Source organism: Uloborus diversus, chromosome 3 (genome assembly GCF_026930045.1).
Source record: "Uloborus diversus isolate 005 chromosome 3, Udiv.v.3.1, whole genome shotgun sequence".
NCBI classification, from domain to species: Eukaryota; Metazoa; Arthropoda; class Arachnida; order Araneae; family Uloboridae; genus Uloborus; species Uloborus diversus.
This window is the reverse complement of record NC_072733.1, coordinates 168,888,438-168,906,427: the sequence shown is the minus strand read 5'-3', so window position 1 is coordinate 168,906,427 and position 17,990 is coordinate 168,888,438. Positions and strand designations below refer to the sequence as shown.

The 17,990-nt window shown below is 32.4% G+C and overlaps 1 protein-coding gene across 2 annotated transcripts in view; it reads right to left on the bottom strand.

The window, feature by feature from the left end:
* LOC129219268 (fragile X messenger ribonucleoprotein 1 homolog) overlaps positions 1–17,990 on the bottom strand; it is a 106,538-nt gene that overhangs the window by 18,535 nt on the left and 70,013 nt on the right. Inside the window, exons 8-11 of one of the 2 annotated variants that reach the window (XM_054853598.1) lie at positions 16,504–16,677; positions 9,767–9,845; positions 1,195–1,304; positions 1,032–1,130 (exon numbers count right to left, since the gene is read on the bottom strand). In XM_054853598.1, the coding sequence (XP_054709573.1) occupies positions 1,032–1,130; positions 1,195–1,304; positions 9,767–9,845; positions 16,504–16,677 (462 nt within the window). The remainder of the gene's footprint in view (positions 1–1,031; positions 1,131–1,194; positions 1,305–9,766; positions 9,846–16,503; positions 16,678–17,990) is intronic. The other variant, XM_054853599.1, reaches the window with a different exon arrangement.

The window sequence follows — 17,990 nt, the reverse complement described above, 5'->3', positions numbered from 1 at the left end:
TGCAAAACATCTTTCACTTGATTTGCAGATAACTCAAAATGGAAATGATTGCAAGATGCAGATGATGAAATAGCAGTGTTTTAAATTTCTTGCCAAGTTTTTAAATTTGGCGACTTTTCTTGAGATTTCAGCAGACTTTAACACCCCATATCTTGAAAACCAGGGGATGAAGGCACACAGTTCACGGGTCAAAAAAATGTCTAAATATGCTCTTTCAAATGCGACCATTTTGAACTTTTTTCATGATTACTGAAGTCGTGTGGTTCCCTGGTAAGAATGCTTGAAAATCAAGTGCTAAATTTAAAAACTAAAAGTAAAATGTTCCCTAAAAACTTTCAAATAAAATGGAGAACTGAGGTACGGGTTCAGTAACTTTACTTACAAAATGGTGAAAAATAGTTAAGTCATCTAAAATTCCTTTAGCAGCTATGGCGTTATAGATTTTTGGTTTATCACACGTGCTGAAATCTGTGAAAAATGCTTAAAATATGGAATGCTGTATTTTTCAGTCTAAGCTACTTTAAAATTTCTTTGAATACTTTTCTGGAATGAGGTGGAGAACAATTAAAATTATAAAAGTCCTCTTATCAGCTATGCATTGCATGCACTAATTTTTCTAGTAAACTAGTCAAACATAGCTAGCTGTTTGAACTTGAAAAAAATTTCCTGGTTATGGTTTGCTTATTATTTCATGCATATATAAAATTGATTTTTTATGACATGTCTCAACTGTTCAAATCTTTTGCTGTTCAACAGAAACATATTTTGGAAAATTGTAAAAATCAAAATGCTTTCAAAATGCAGAACTACGAAAGTGCATGTCTAGACGTTGAGAAAAAACTTTCTGAAACGAGGATTAAAATAAGAAAATAATTATGTTTCAATCTGAAATAGTTTTTTTTTCATGAACTTTCATTTCCAGTACAAGATTTTATAAACAACCTACATATTCTATACATTATTTGAAAATAATATAGCACTTGTATACCAGCAACTGCATAAATGCTTTATAAAATGCAAAGTAATCCTACCTTTAAATGAGCCAAATGATATTCTAGAAGAATTTTGGCGTTGCTTATGCTCTCTACAGTGCCAACAAAAACAAAGGGAACCTGTGAACAAAGGGAGAACTATCATGCTTAATGTAGAAGAAACTCAAAAGAATTTCTTTAAATTTTTTTTAAAAATAATTACTTCTTCTCTTGGTGTTTGATTATCACTGTCGCCTTCAATTTTAACCCTAACAACTCCAGACTTATCCACCATTTCTTGAATAATTCTTCCATTTTTGCCAATTACCTTACCTAAAAGGATAAAAATAATTTCAAAATCATTTAGTTTTTAGTCATTTCTTACATTACATAGAACACGTTACATTCTTTATTCCACTTTAGAAGATTAGTGTATAATCATGACAAAGTAATAAAAATTAATAATAATGTACAGATAATACATAGCTACTGAGCTCTGCTAATGAAAATAGTTGCTGCAGTAGCCAGTTATATGAAAAATATTATCCCAAAGTCACTAATTCAGAAAATAGTTTATGCAACAGTCAACCAAAAATTTAAATAATTGTATGATAATTACATAATTCTTGAATTAATAGATACAGACATATCTTGGCAGCATGGCATGCAAGCGGGACCACTCTGTCAAACAAAGTCTGTTCGATTCACATGACTCCCAAAAAAGTTATCATAAGTGTTTTTGCATTGAACTTAGTTAAAACAAAAATACAAATTATACACATAATAGACATAGTAGTGTTCCCGCTAGGACATTTTTTAAGGGGGCAGCACCCTACCCTTTTTCCAGGGGTCTGTCCAGGATTTTTCACAGGGTCCATTTTTTGAAAAAAAATCAAATAATTTTTTGAAAAATGAATAAATTTTGTGAAAAATCAAATAATTTCGCATTTTTTTTTTTTGTTAAAATGAAATTTTTAAATTTAGAGATGGCACAAACTGCATCATTTAAACTTTAAGTTGAGTGTTTTCCTCTTCTATGTTGAGAATAGCATTCTGGGGTGTTTTTCTATTTGGTGGTGGGGGGGGGGGAGGGAGACGGCGGCATCGCTTTCTCAAGTATCAATAATTATCAACCATTCTACATTATGGTAAATTATACTAGAAATATTTCTGTACAGTATTTAAAATAATCGTAATAAAAAAAAAATCAGACAAGGGTTCAGCATTTAACTTTTTGACACAAGACACTCTTAATAAGCACAGAATTTCGTTTAAAACTTACAAATTCCGTGATTTTAACAAAAATAAAGAGAGATTTTATTTGTTTACCTCTTAACAAAGAGTACTAAACATCAAAAATTCGAAAAATAGTATTCCCATAGCGGATGCAAAGAGATTGCACTCTCAAATTGAAGGCATCAAAAGAATTAAAACGGCTTGTAAAAGAAATATTTTTGATAAAATTATTTGAAAATGGCATTTTAGAGTCCTATGATAAACATATTAATATCTGGATACAGTTGAAACAAAAAAAAAATAAATAAATAAATAAACCATCGATTCAGAATTTTAATTTTTGACTCATAAAAGAAAATGGAATTTTGCTTTAAAACTTGAAATGCGAGTTCTAACCAAAATAAAGAGACTTTTCATTTATTTGCATCCTAATAAAGCGAAAGTAGCTTGAAAAAAGAACAAAATTTTATTCTCACATCAGATGTTAAAAGATTGCATTTTTTTCTTTTTTCAAAATGCAGACATCTAAAGAAAAAAACGGTAAGTAAAAGTTTATTTATAGTTAATCATCCTTCTTAGCATCGCGAAAAATCAAACCCATATAATTTTCTCCCAAAATAACAATTAAAGATCGCACCGCACCCTAAAAATGCAAATATTGACAAGCTGGTAAAATGATGAGAATATTTTCTAATCAAGTTATTATAAAGGGTTAAGGTCGCGATAATTTTGAAGTTGGTAACCCTATCTGAAGCAATCATATTTTTTCCCCACCCTTACTATCCCTTTGCAGTTCTAAGTTCATTTCGCTGATATATATTATTATTACTGTTCATTAAATCATGAGCAGGGAGAAAAGTGCTTACCAACTCTTTTTCAGAAACGTTTACAACACCTGTGATAAAACAAACAAAATTATTTAAAACCAAACTTATTTTTTTCCAAGAAACAAACAACAAGCATTATATTTATTTGGCAGTAGCAATTATTTATCTCTTGCAGGAGCATCACAAGAGTGTCGTTTTTTTTCTTTGCAAAATTAGCAAATTTTGTATAAGTTGATCCCTCTAATTTGACTTTAAAAAAGGTTCCAAAAATTATCGGTTTTATACACAGAAATATGCGTTATTTTGCCTTCAGATTTGCTCTTTCAATAAACAATTTGTGAAAGATCCGTTCTTGTTTATCAGAATTTTGTGAAAGATCCATTCTTGTTTATCAGAATTTTGTGAAAGGTCCGTTTTTGTTGATCGGATTTTTGTGAAGGGTCCGTTAAACGAACCCCAATATCCTCTGGCCAGACCAGATCCCTGTTTTTAGTCTGTAAAATGAGCCCTGCCCTTTTCGAAAATAACAAATTGTTCCCTATGTTTTAAAAAGATACCTCGAACATTGTTAGGACCCCCCCCCCCCCCCGACCCAAATATTGGGGCAATTACATCTGTCCATCGATCAGCCACAAAAATGTCCATGTATTGTAACTGTCCCCAGAATTTCACCTTGAAAATGGCCTTAAAAATAAAAGGAGAAGCAAACATCTAGGCAAAAAGAATGGATGAGATTCTCAGAATTCAGACAGGCTTATCAGTTGGGTACAAAACATGTTTTTCCTTCTTCCGGGGGGGGGGCTTAAAAGGGTGTGGCAAGAGGTCTGGTTGTCCCTAAAGGGGGGGAGGGAGAGATTGTTTCATTCAAGCCTTGTCCTTCTGAAAATCAACAATGATAGAGGGGCCGGGGGCTGAATACATTTTAATATTTTCTGCTGTTAAATCACGGGATGCTTATTCCAAGGAAAGTAGAACGGGTACTTATTGGAAAAAGTCTGAGCGCAAATGCAAACAACACATGCCTTCTGCTAAAAGGAAATTGAAAGCTTTGTTAAAAGCATGGAATGCAACAGCAAGTTTTGGTAGTGGCCAACAATTTAGAATTCCATGTTCTACAAATGATGTTATCTTAGTAAAATTATTCAACCTCCTAAACTAATGAAAATATGACTGCTCTCTGTTGAAAATTTCCAAAACAATAACTAGGTATGCATACATTTTAAAATATTTTTAATTTTCCTTTAATCAATTATATGTGATTCAAATTTCTTGTAAAATGTATTTTTCTTTCAAGCAAATAGTTTTCCATATGAACACACATCTTTCTATCACTCTAGTTAGTTCTACAATGATTTTGAATAGGGAAAACTACTTTGGTTCAAAGTAACCCAAAAGCATGGGTAACATTGGCCTAAATAAAAAATAATTAAAAATGGTAACAATACTTAGAAACAAAACAATCACTATTCAAAAACTAAATTAAGAGAATTTAGATGAGTAGATTAAGTTTCCACAGTTTGGAAATATGAGTAGTTATAAAATGATCGAGAAAAGAGTGAGAAGAGTTTCAAAATGAAAATGTGGGCCAAAGTAGCCCGCGTTTACGGTAACCGTAACATTACCTTACAAAAAAAAAAAACCTTACCAAAAAAAAAAGTTTATTTACAGAATGTATGGCTAATGCAATGTTGAAACTGTGCACATTTAATTAGCAATTTTACAGTACAATTAATTTTTGTTCATGGAAAACGCAATCATATGTGTGATTAGTCTGGTCCTTTGTCAGTACAATTATATTGGTAATGATGCAAATTTCATCTTCTTTGATTTACCTCTAAACATTATTCAAATGTGATAAAATTTTGTTCCACTTATTTTCTAATGTATTGAAATCAAATGAGAGGGTAAGACCCAAAAAATATTCACCTTCGAAATTTTGCACCACCCTAATATACATATTTATGAAATTTAAACAATTTTCATAAAAACTTTTTATTTATATTGCAAACAAAAGCTTAAATTAAAAGAAAAGTATAAATTATGAATGCATTTTTAGCAACATTTTCCCTAGACGCCTATGTAAGAATCCCTTCTCTGCAATATTGCGTTCCATTTACAGCTGAAATTTGTTAGATTAAATATGATTTAAGATATATTCACTATCTCTGACCAGATGTCAGTTTTCAAAAGTGCAGACCCAGCTTTGGAGGGTTCATACAGGGCTCAACTTAAAATTCAAAGTAGAGTTTTTAAGGAGTTTTGCAAGAGTTCATTTTACTTTTTAAGAACTAGTTTTTTAGAAGCCTTTTTAAAAACATGCTTCAGAAAAAATGTGCACAACTCTTAAGTTATTAATTTTTGTTTTCATACAATACATTGAGTAAAAAATACATTTACTGTTTCTTGAACTTAAGCCAACTCTGAATCAAATTAAAATACAAGGGGGGGGGGGGTGACTACTGAAATACAGTAGACCCTCGTTTTACGTAGGGGTTACGTTCCACAGAAATGCCGTGTAAATTAAGACTTATTAATCTTAAAATTGGGGTTAGGTTCCATAGATGAAAACAAAAATACTTCATTCTAGTGATAGATAAATATATATACTAAGTTCAATGTGTACTTATTCGGAAACATATGCACAATGTACGTAAAGAAAACATGAATTAACTTGGTGTTTATAAAAATGAGAGGGTTATGATTTTCTTTTGGTAGTCATTAATTATTTTTCTCTGTTTCTCTGTAGTTCTTTGTGGGCCATTAAAGCTTCCATGATCACTCACGTCATTTTCATGACGGGATCTTACTTCACTAACAAATCGTAAAGATCATTTGTCATTGTCAAAGAATTACAAATTTTTCAGCAAGAAAGCTTTTGATTGTGAGTCATCAGTGTCAGTATCCTCGTTGGTTTCGTTCTCCTTTGTCACTTCTAAGAGCTCTTCTACCAGTGAGCTCTGAATTGTGTGAGTTTAATAACTTTACTTCTGGAAAGAGCTCTGGAACCAATGGCCGAAGCTCATTTATTATTACTTCTAACTGCAGTTTATTACATGTTATCTGCAATCTTAGAAGTTTGGATTTTGAAAGATTGGAAAATTTTGTATATATGCAATGCTTCATCTGCGTAAAATCAAAATTTGTCCGCGTAAAATAAAATAAAGGTGTCAAAACTTTAACAGCGTTCGTATAATCAAATCTGCTTAAAATAAACCCATATAAAAAGTGCCTACTGTACATTTTATCTTGAAAACAAATAAAATATTTAGTGAGACTGATTGAAAATTAGTATTTTCTCAAAAACAATTAATAGTTGATTGAAAAGCCAATAAAAAAATGACAAACTCTTTGATCACCACAAGGATCTGATCCCAAATATAGCTCAATTATTGCTGATTTAATGTAGTAGCAGATCACCTCTCTAGCATTGTACACAACATTTGATACAATTTTTTTTTTAATATGCTGGCACACCAGGAATTGTTTGCTAGTGGGCATTTTCAAAGACAACAATGAGACACTTCTGTTTCATACTTGCTGAATTTATTGCTGTAGTAAGATCTGAATGCCAATGCTGAGTTGTATGTTTAAGAATGCACCGCTGTTTCTTGCAGGTACAGTGGAGGGCCACAAATCTGCCGACCTAAAATCTGCCAACATTTGAAATCTACACAATTTTTTTTTTCCAATTTTTTCCTTTTTTTGCGTTACCAATTTATTTCTCATTTTTATCTTATTTTTGTCTGCAATAATCCAAATCGAGATTATGTGTCCAAACAACTGTTTCTACACAGAATTTGCAGATACTACATTCTGTTTAATTATTATGCATATATGCATGTCGAGCTATGTAATCAAATAAAAATATATTAAATTTTAAAAATTTTGTATTTTTGCTTACTATGCTTTATATTGTGTACTACTAAAGAAATAATAAAAAAATATCGTAAACTGAAAGCAGATGTGAAAGATTGCTGCAGAGTTACAGCAAAGTGCTGATATTTCGCTTAACACGAGGCATCAAAGAAACACAAAAATAAGCCAAAAATACGAACGATTCAGCATGTAAGAGCCAAATGTGGACGATTTTGAACATTTCAATTGAAAACAAATAACTTAATATTGAAAATAAATATCAAGCACTTTCAAACTAATGCTGTTTGTTAGGTTTTGTTTTTTTATGGTGGAGGTTGCATCAAGAACAATTATTACTTTTAGATTTAAAAGTTTTTTTAAAAATAGCTGATGTAATTAGTTAGCATACATATGTTTTTTGAATGATTATAAACTGTTCAGTTTTCCTATGAAGTAATTCATAAACATTTTGAAGTTTTTATTGTTTTATTTCTTCAATTTTAAGGTAGAACTTAAAGTTAGATTTTTTATGTCCTGAAATCCGCACAACCACTTCTCCCAAACTGTGCAGATTTTTGATCCTCTACTGTAGTTGAAATCTCTATTACAACATATCTACTTTATCTGTCTGCACTAACATAAGATTCCACAATGGAATCATCATGCCTCCTAGCTCTCTAAGTAATGTCCATGTCACATTTACTAAGCATGCTGACTTTTTACTAAACTGATGATTTACAAATTTGAAAATATCTGTCTCATTTGCCTTGTTATTTACATCAGAATTCTGAGGAATTAAAAGTTAAGATGGAACTGATTTAGTTATCTATGTTTGTGTATCTTATTTCTTGCTGGTATAGCTGTTTTTCTTGTCATTGAATTTTAATCCCAAGAGTTTGTACTTTCATTCCTTAAGGAAAAGAAAAGCCTTCTTTGTTCTGCTATAGGTTTTCCACATTAACAGGCATACATAACATATTTTAAAATGTTAAAACAGCTAGTTCATTTTCCAGTTGTTTCATTTATTTATAGAGTATTCGAAAAAGATTTTGGATTAAGGGCTCTTCATTTTGTAGTTATTAAGGTTTATAATCCTTTCACAGGTGTTTCATTAAATTATCAATAGAACATCAGCTTTTTCATAACATGGCTGCTCTTGTGAAAGAACTTGTAATAAAGGCTCATTTATTAAGTTGCATGGAGATCTTCCACAATATGATACACAATACATTTCAAAAAAACAAATTGTGAAAAGCTTAGAGCCATTTGTTTTTTAATCATCACTGGGTACGTTAGATACAGTCGAACTCAATTATAGTGAGCCCTGTTTTAACAAGAACTCCGATTTAGTGAGCAAATCATAAAGATTTGGTTGGCACAATGTTAAATCCATGGGAACAAAACTCGCTTTTAACAAGCAAGCCCTGCTTAAAGCAAGCTATATTCTTGTAATTCATAAAATATCTGTTGATTTCCTCCTCAGAAAAGATTACTCTATTTTTGGAAAAATTCTAGTAACATTTTGAATTTAGCCAAAAGTTAGGGAAAAAACATGAATCATGAGAACAAGTGATGATACAGTCCTCTTTTTCAAATTCGTGGAGTAGAGAATCATTTAAAAATTATATATTTGTTGAAGAAAATGTTATCATTAATGAGATATACTTCCAATCATACTGTAGCCGAAAGTCAAGAGAGAGAAAAAAAAATAAAAGCGACCATCGTAACGATAAATGTGAAGAATTTGAAGTAAAATAGCCCTTGACATACTTGGCTTCTAAAGTGCAGAAAAACTTCAAACTGTTTGGAAGCCACGGATGCAAATGACGATGTTTTTCGAACCTCACATTTCTCGAAAGCAATAACAAGAAAAATACAATAAGACAGTTTAAATTAAATAAGCAACTTCTTTGGTACTGTACAGAAATATAAAGATAACAAAGCAAGCATGTATAAAGGTTGATGACTTTTTATTTTACAAATCCGTTTTTTACAAGCACTCGGTTATAAGGAACAAATATCGCAGTCCCTTCGGTCTCGTTATAAGCAAGTTCGACTGCACTAAGACTAAAATATTTGAATATAGTCTGATTTCTATAGTGTATTAAAACCAAAACTATTTCTTAAATTTAAGTTAGTGTTTCCAAATCAGAATCTAAACTAGAAAATGAAAATAAAATAACGCACTGAGGATAGTTTCTAAATCTAAATCAAAACTAGAAATAAACGAAACAAAAGGTTTTAAGAAAAAAAATTAACATGAAAAGCAGGAGATTTACTTAGAGTGAAACCCATAAATTTAAATAAACAAGAAATGTACTAATATTAATCAGAGTGTTGCACATGGTTTAAGCAATTTTAACATTGGTGGTAATTGCCAAAAAGTGAGATTTAAAAGCACCACAACAGTATAATTTCTTAATACTTAATGTTTAATACAATGTTAAATAATGTTAAACTTAAATGATCCATAATACACTTCTTATAGGCAATAGAATGTCATGAAATATTTGTTAATAAAAAACATGACACATTTAACTATGAAAAATGCATATTTTTGTCATTTTTGGCTGCAAAGCCAAAGTTTCAATCAATGTTCTTATGGAACCCCAAAATTTGTTATGAAAATGAAAATATTTGGTGCGGAAACTTTTTAAGGGTAATGGAACATTTTTGAACTGGGGACAAAGGGATCAGGTTCTTTTTTTTTTTTTTGGGGGGGGGGGGACAGGGTGATACCTTCTATTGTACAGATTTCCAAAATTTATAAACATCAATTATTAAATGGTTTAAAGTTAGTTGTTGGCTTGGCTCAAATATATCCCACCACAAAGTTGTGTTACAAACCATTTAACGAAGTAGGTGAAAAATACTCACCAACAAGAAAACGTGGAACCTGAACCAATTCTTCTGAGTATTCTAGCATGCTTCTAGCTTTTCTGACAGCTTCTTCAGTCTTCAAAAAGAATACTGGTAAGTCAAATGGCGTTATAATTTATTTTTTATGTTACATATTTGAAACAATAAGCAGATTTGACACTGGAAAAACCCGATATATTTACTACAAAATGATTGATTTTTCTTTTGAAAAAAAAGGCAATAAAACTTTTGAAGGTGATGCTACATATAGAACTAAAAAAAAAGATGCATTTGCAAAATATATGATGAATTACACTATTTTTCTAGAAGTAATTGAACATTTAAAAAAGTTGTTTGCAAAAGAGCACTTTTAAATCAGTGATAAATGTTCAAAATAAGACTTACGTTAGCAAGAATTATCAGAAAAAGTGTATGCAGTTCTGAGAATTTCAGACATCTGCTTTTGGTGAGGGGGGGGGGCTCAACAAAAAATAGTGAGTTTTAATTTTGCAGATCAAAGTAACTTTAGGACGTTTTGATAATCTATCTGAGCATTTGGATCCGATATAGGATTAACAGTTTGGAGAAATACATCTAAAGAATGATAAAAATTATTTTATTTCCAACTGTGAAACATGAACGAAACTTCAAGTCTCAGAGTGCATATCAGCAGCAGTTGTAACACTTAAAACAATTAATCATCTCAAAATAAATGCTGATACAGTAGAACCTTGTGTATTTGGATCAAATTCGTAGCCCTTAAATTTTTTTTTAATGTTTGAATAGATAATTTTCAATTATGATAGAAAAAAGGTAACAGTGAGGAACACTTAACATTTGCTTTTGATTAAATGCACAGCTACAGCATAGCTTGCATGGTAAATTGTGGTAATCTAACAAACCCAACTGCACTGAAATATAATCATAAAGTGTTTGGATGATCGTTCTGTATTCAAGCGTCATATGAGTTTGAACCAAAAGACAGTGGATCAATTCTTTGTTAAGAAATAATGTGAAAAATGGTTTTAATACTTTTTGATGTCTTGTAAGCAATTCTATATAACTTTGTCACAAAATATGACACAAAATATGTCACAAAATATTCTTGTTATAATGATTGGTAAGTCGAATATTTCAAGGATTTGTTTTGCTTATTCTCATGCTACTCAAATTATTCAGATTTTCAATCATCTGGATTACTTTTTGTCCCAATTAGTTCAGATAAAGAAAGTTCCACTGTTTATTGAAAATAAATTTACAACCACAATGAACAGCTGAAATTATTTTAATAAAGGAACCTACTGCTCTTAAAGAAGTTTTGGCAAACTCACAATCATATGAAAGTATTTAAAATCCTACCAAAACCCCCTACTTAAATTACATGGAGCAAATATACAATTATTCACAGTAACAAGTAAAATGCATTCTTTAGATTAGAGGTGCAAGATCAATGACAAAACATTGATGTTTGAAATCATAACATTGATGGCATTGCTACAACAATGTCTTAAAACATTGGGTTTTTTAAAATACTGGTCCTTAATTACATTGAAGGGGGTTGTAGCTGTTTTATGTGACATCCCTTCAATTTGTTTCATCATAAAAATGAATAATTCTTGGAAAATATTTAATCTATAAATATTAATCCATGCTTCTAGCTGCGATTCTCGAACTTTTTTGGCTTGCGGCACTCATCAAAGAAGTAGAATTTTTTCACGATACCCTAGTCTACCTCTATTATATACATCTTAAAATTCCCTCCAGGGTTTGGAAGCCTTATTGAAACAAATATATTACCAATACAGCAACAAGGCTGACTTTACTAGAGAATGAAACTGGTGTTTTGTCTCTGCAATAGACCTTTTGTATAGCAGCAGATATAAAGTCTAAAGTCTAATTTTTGTTTCTCTTGCTATAACATGCCACAATCAGTCTTGGAAAAAGCGGTTATGATCTTTTGGCCTCAATCATGCAAATAACAAGGCCCATGGGGCACAAACTCGCAATCTTTGATGTAACACGATAAAAAAATTCCTTAAAGTTAGGTCCAGAGAGCGTGGTGGCCACAGAAGAAGGTGATTGTTGTCATCAGAATCTCATCAAACTCAATGACTAGGAAGCTCATTATTGAGGAAATGGAGAACATCTATTAGGTAATGGGAGGTGCTCCATCTTGTCAGAAAATGAAGGATCACTGGTTGTGACAAGTTACAGCGAGTGCCTGACACATTAGTCTTAAGACTTGGTATCTGCTGCATTATGAAAGGTGTATATATAGAACATTAGGGAAACAAAATTTAAACAGTTTCTTTCTCCAGTAAAGTCAACGTTGGTGATGCATTGGTAATAAGTTTAGTTAGTAAGCCTTCTAAGCACTGGAGGGAACTGCCACAAAACCCGGACACTTTGCAGCACCCTTCGATAAACTTGTTGCTCCCAGTTTGAGAGCCCCGGCTCTAAGGGGTTCTTTATGATGAAGACATTTTTTTTTTCAAGTCAAAAAACAAGGGAATTATTATTGTAACAAAATTTGATTTTTATAAATTTTAAATTAACCTTGAACTTCAATAAAGGTACTACACTTTCTAACCAAACCTCTATCCCACTAATGCAACTAAATGTTGCGGTATCCGGACGTAATCTCGACAACCAAAATACGGACAAGCCAGAATCCCAAAAAGTCAGGATCCTGATGGGGTCGAAATCCCGACAAACCAAAATCCTGATTATACAATATCCAGGGCTGCGGAGTCGGGTCGGTTTGTGGTGAAGGAGCCCGAGTCGGGAGAGGAAGGTTTTAAATTTCAAAAGTCGGAGTAAGTCATATTCCCTCAAAAGTCGGAGTAAGTCATTTTACCTCAAAGTCTGCAACTCTGCCAGTGGTGGCAGAGTTGATGGCTCTAAAATTCCCGGGGTCGGAGCCGTAGTCGGTCATTTTTCCTCTGACTCCACAGCCCTGCCAATATCCCAACAAGGTCAAAATTCCGACACAGGCGCAATCCCAAAACAGTATGAAAGCTACTTGTGAAGTTTGTATAGCAGTGCACGTTGATCCCACTCCACATTAGACAAGTTTTACCCGAGATAATAGCCTTATCTCTGATTCATAATTTTGCACTTTTTAATATACCCTGTTTCTTAAATCCCAATTTAAAAGTTTTTTTACGTTGTTATGTTTCTGTGTTCTTTCTCCCGTTGTAATGTATCTCAGCGCCAAATTTCCTTGAAACATAGTGAATAGTTTTTCAGTTTTCGCAGATTTTATTGTTTGTGACTAAAATTTTGGACATCAGTGTAGTACAGTAGCTCCTTGTTATACTGCCGATTTGGATATATCGTTCTTTTCTTCTGCCTCTCGAACTATTAAAGTCTAAAATAAGAAAAAAACCTTTGCTTTAAGTTTGAAACCATTTCTGAAAACATATGGTATTGCTCAGAAAAGGTCTCTTCTTTATTTTGTCAATGAATGAAAGGAAGCTATTCTTCTGAATTCACTGGAAAAGCAGCAGCAATTCCTGTCATCCAAATATACATACCTGCACAGTATATTTCAGTTTAAGAGTCTGTAAACTACTTGACATCTTTTGTATTGATACATTGCCTTTACAATGAGCGAGAGACATCCAGCAGGTGTCATACTTGCCAATGTAGAAGAGGACATACGCCCTTCTTTTAGTACAGAAAAGATTTGTGCTTGGTTGCGCAAACCGGGATTTGCATCAAAGAAAAAGAATGATCTGGATCTGGATGGGCAAAAGAGTTTTCTGTAAACAATGTGGTTACTTTTACTTTTCACATCCTTCCTACAGCAAGTTAAATGGATTAGAAAGACTATAGGGAATAAGAGGGTGTTGGAGTGCTCACTCTTATCTCGCGGTAGCTCAGATTCAGAAAGAGCGTCTTCATTCGCCATTTGATGTTTTTAACATTCTGACGGTGAAAATTTACTTAAATTTCAATCTTTTTTAAATTTTAATAGGTGTGATAGTGCATTCGTGAACTACATCGAAACCATTAGAAAATCATGTCAAAAAGAACGAATGCTAATTTACTTGTGTATTAATAACTACAGTAAGCTCTCTGTTTACCAACGCTCTATTTAATGACATTCTCCATTTAACGACTTTTTCACGGTCCCAGATGGTCCAGTATAGAGATAAAAGCATTCTATTTAAGGACACTTTCTACTTAAGGACGATTTTTTGTGGTCCCTTGAAAGTTGTTAAACAGAGAGCCTACTTTATTTTAATGACCTCCGTTATATCGCGCTTTTTTTGTCCCCCGAAAAGCGCGATATAACGAGAGGCTACAGTAATATGTAAACTTTTTTTTAACTAGAAGTTCCTTCAAGAACTAAACGAGCCTACTTTCCCGTATACCAATATGATCTTACTAGTATCTGCTTAACATTCTCAAAATTAGGAAAAATTGCAACTTTGCAAACGCAACTTTTTAGGATTTCAGCTTGATTTCTAGAAATAAAATATACCTTGCTCATCTGAAGAAGTTTTAAAAATAAATAAACAAACAAATAAAGTAGTAGCACTTTTTCTGCATTTTTTCCATTAAAAGATCTTTAATAACTTTCAAAAAGAAAAATAATAATGAAAAGTAATAAGCTCATTAAAGTAAATACATTATATGTCAAATAAAGAATTGTTTTTTTTCACCTGTTGCCAAAATATAATTAAAAAACCTAATAAATGTACTTTTAAAATAAATAAAAAACAAAATTTCAACTTAAATAATTTTTGTTATTAAAAAAGCAAAAAGAAAAAAAATGCTTCAAAGTAAAATCCATGGCTGCAGAGTCGGAGTCGATCTCATTTTGGGGTAAAAGAATCAGATTCGGAAGTCGAATATTTTGAATTCAAAGACTCAGAGTCGGAATCGTCTTTTCCCCTTAAAGTCTGCAACTCTGCCAAATTTTTGCAGAGTCGGACTTATTTTGTAATAAAGAAGTCGTAGTCAGCGTCAAAGACTAAATTTCCAAGAGTCAAAGTCAGTCTTTTCCCCTCCGTGTCTGAATTTTTGCCAAAGCTACGGAGTCAGGGTCCGACTAATATTTGGGTACAAAAGTCGGATTCGGAGTTCGACAGTCCTAAAATTCTAGGAGTTGGAGTGGGGAGTTGGTTGTCAAGAGCGATTTCCAACAAAATTTGTTTGAAGTAAATCTGCCTTTAAGTTCGGGATCTATATCTTGAGTTTCAGTTTTGTCATAGGTGACAATGTTAAGGGATTTGAAATGTTCAAAATTGAACAGAAAATTGTTCCAATCAAAAAGATATTTTTTATATACATGATCTTCTTCAAAAACTTTTTCCTACAAAGACAAAGCTATAGTTTGAAGCAAGATTGCCTTTAAGTTCGGGATTTATAGAGTTTCCCATTAGGTGGTTAATGCTAAGTGTTTTTGAACTGTTCAAAACTGAATGAAAAATTGTTCAAACCAAAAAATGAACTACAGAAATGAGGTGTCCTTGCGGAGATCTTTCAAAGAACAAAATTGTTCGAATCGGGACTATTCACTGAAAAGTTATTACGGGGGGCTGGGGGGGGGGGGGGTTGACAGACTGACAGACATTTTCCCCCATCTCAATTCCTTTCTTTCCACTTTAAAATTTTTTGATATCTGTTCAATTATTTTATGTATTTTTTACTTTTTTTTTTGTTTTCATCGACATCTTAAAGATGCATTAAGCCATCTTTCACGCTTTTTTCTTCTTTCTCTGGCTTTTACTGGGAAAGCAGGCTAAAAACTGATTGTATGGCGAGGATCAGGCACCTATCAAAGGCGGCTAGTACTTAGTTAAAACTAGTATTTTATTAAGCTAAATTGAGTGTTTGTATTTAGATTTTGTCTGTATATTGGCCTTGTTTAGGATTTTGAGCATGCCGGATTCTAACTTGTCGGGATTTTGACTATGTCGGGATTCTGGCTTGTCGGGATTTTGGACAGTCGGGATATCATCTGTTGGGGTTCTGGCTTGTCGGGATTTAGGCTGTCAGGATTTTGACCCAGACCCAAATGTTACAGTCTGTACACCAGCTGCTTTGGTTAGAGATTTAGAGAACACTTAGTAGATGTTTATTTATGAATGAGACACTAATGTGCCATGATTATTTGAATAGAATTTGACATTATGTTTTTTCATTGATGTTATAGAAATCAACTTTTTCGTTGGTTTAAAGAAGAATCAAGGTACTTTTTCCCAGCTCTTCCACCTTTTAAAATAAAGCCTCATGTTGTACCATCTGCTGGCTGGGATCGGAGCATGACGGCAATGTACGTTGAGGTGCTTTTGTACCACCTTTAATGTGTCAGTCTGACAGACTGTGAATGGCCTCAACCTCAACCCAAAAAAAAAAAACATAAACATCGAAATAACATCAAATGCAAAATATCATTGTTGAGCAAAACATTCTTTTATAAATTCAGGTAGAAAACATTAACAATGATGTTGAAACCTTACTTCACTCGATTTTAGAAATTTTTTTTTGTCCAATTTAGCTAAAATCTTTGATGAATTTATGCCCAAAAAGTCCTAATATGTTGCTGCAGCTCATGGAATTGAGCACAGTATTGAAACACTTAATTACTCATTAAATTGTACTTTTCGTTTATTAAATTACAATTTTATGTTAATGTTGAAAGATGTTTTTTTTTATTAACTGCATAATATTTTAAAGCATACATTCACTTTAACAACATTAATTTCTAGGAAATAACTAATTAATAATTTTGGAGAACTTACATCACCATAAATTTTAAAAGTGCATGTTTCTTCTTCTAAATCAATTCCTGTTATTCCTTCAAGTTTTCTAGCATGTTGGATGTTTGCACCATGAGCACCTATTGCTAGACCCATCAAATCTTCACGTACCTGAAATTCTTCAACATGACCAGAACTAGAATGTAGTTTTGTGTTCTGAAAAAAGACAACTATTTGTTATTGGCAGTAAAAGGACATCTTTCATGAGTTTTTCAATAAGAGCAACTATAAATGTTCTGCATTGCAATCTAAATGTGTCTTTGTAGTTCTTGTAAATGTTTATATCTATTTTTGTTTCTGCAAGATATTTTCTAATTGCGAAGACAATCTTGATACTTTGACCACAATTAAAATTTAAAAAAAAAGAAAGAAAATCTTTAAGAAAACTTTTAGTTAAGATAAAAATAATATGAAAAAAAAATACATCCATTCTTTGTAGACCATTGAGAAATTCTTTGAAAGGTAATTCTTTGTAAGGATGCAAAGAGATAAGGAGACTGCAGTTTCTGATGAGACAAAACTGCAGTCTCTAGATAACCAGGCTATCAGTATATTACATGTAGTTATGCCTTAACCCTGGCTTAGAGGTGGTAACTTACTGCTTAATAACCAAGCATTGCCTTCAATTTACGAGTTGAATCACACCATATCTGCAGCGTCTTGCTAGCGAGATAAATTTACTTTATCTACCAGTTCATTGGCACTCGCACCTTCAATATGTTGACATCTGCCTCCAGCATGGTTATTCCCTATTCCAGACTGATGAGTCCATAACAAGGACAAAACAGCAGTCTCTGGATAGAACAATCAGGTTGTTGGTATATTGAATGCTACTTGATTGCATCAAAATAAAATTTCTAACTGTTTAAAAATTTCCACTTTGTACTTCACATTACAACAATATGTCTATCATTTATAAAATTGCAAAGCATATTACATTGCAAGAGTAATTTCAACAACTTCAAAAATATCTTCCTAACAGCAGTTCCAGGTTACTCATGCAATGAGCTGTGTACAATATTGTTTTTTTTTTTTTTGGGGGGGGGGGAATAAACAGCAAAAAGCTAATTTCATAGCCTTGCCAGGTAAGTGCAACACTGAGCCTTTCACTTCTTATCTTTTGAAAGTCAAACACAATAACTAAATAATTTGAAGTAATGTTAAGTTAACTGACATGGTTCTAAGTTACCCTGAATGCCTATACTAAAAGTGTTTTGACAGGGGTCTGTCCAGGATTTTTCACAGGGTCCTTTTTTTGTGAAAAGTTAAATAATTTTGTGAAAAATGAATTAATTTTGTGAAAAATCAAATAAATTCGCAAAAAAAAAAAAAAATGTTAAAACGAAATTTTAGAATTTAGAGATGGCACAAACTGCATCAATTAAACTTAAAGTTGAGTGTTTTTCTCTTCTATGTTGAGAAAATCATTCAGAGGCGTTTCTCTGATATTTGGCGGGGGGGGGGGGGGG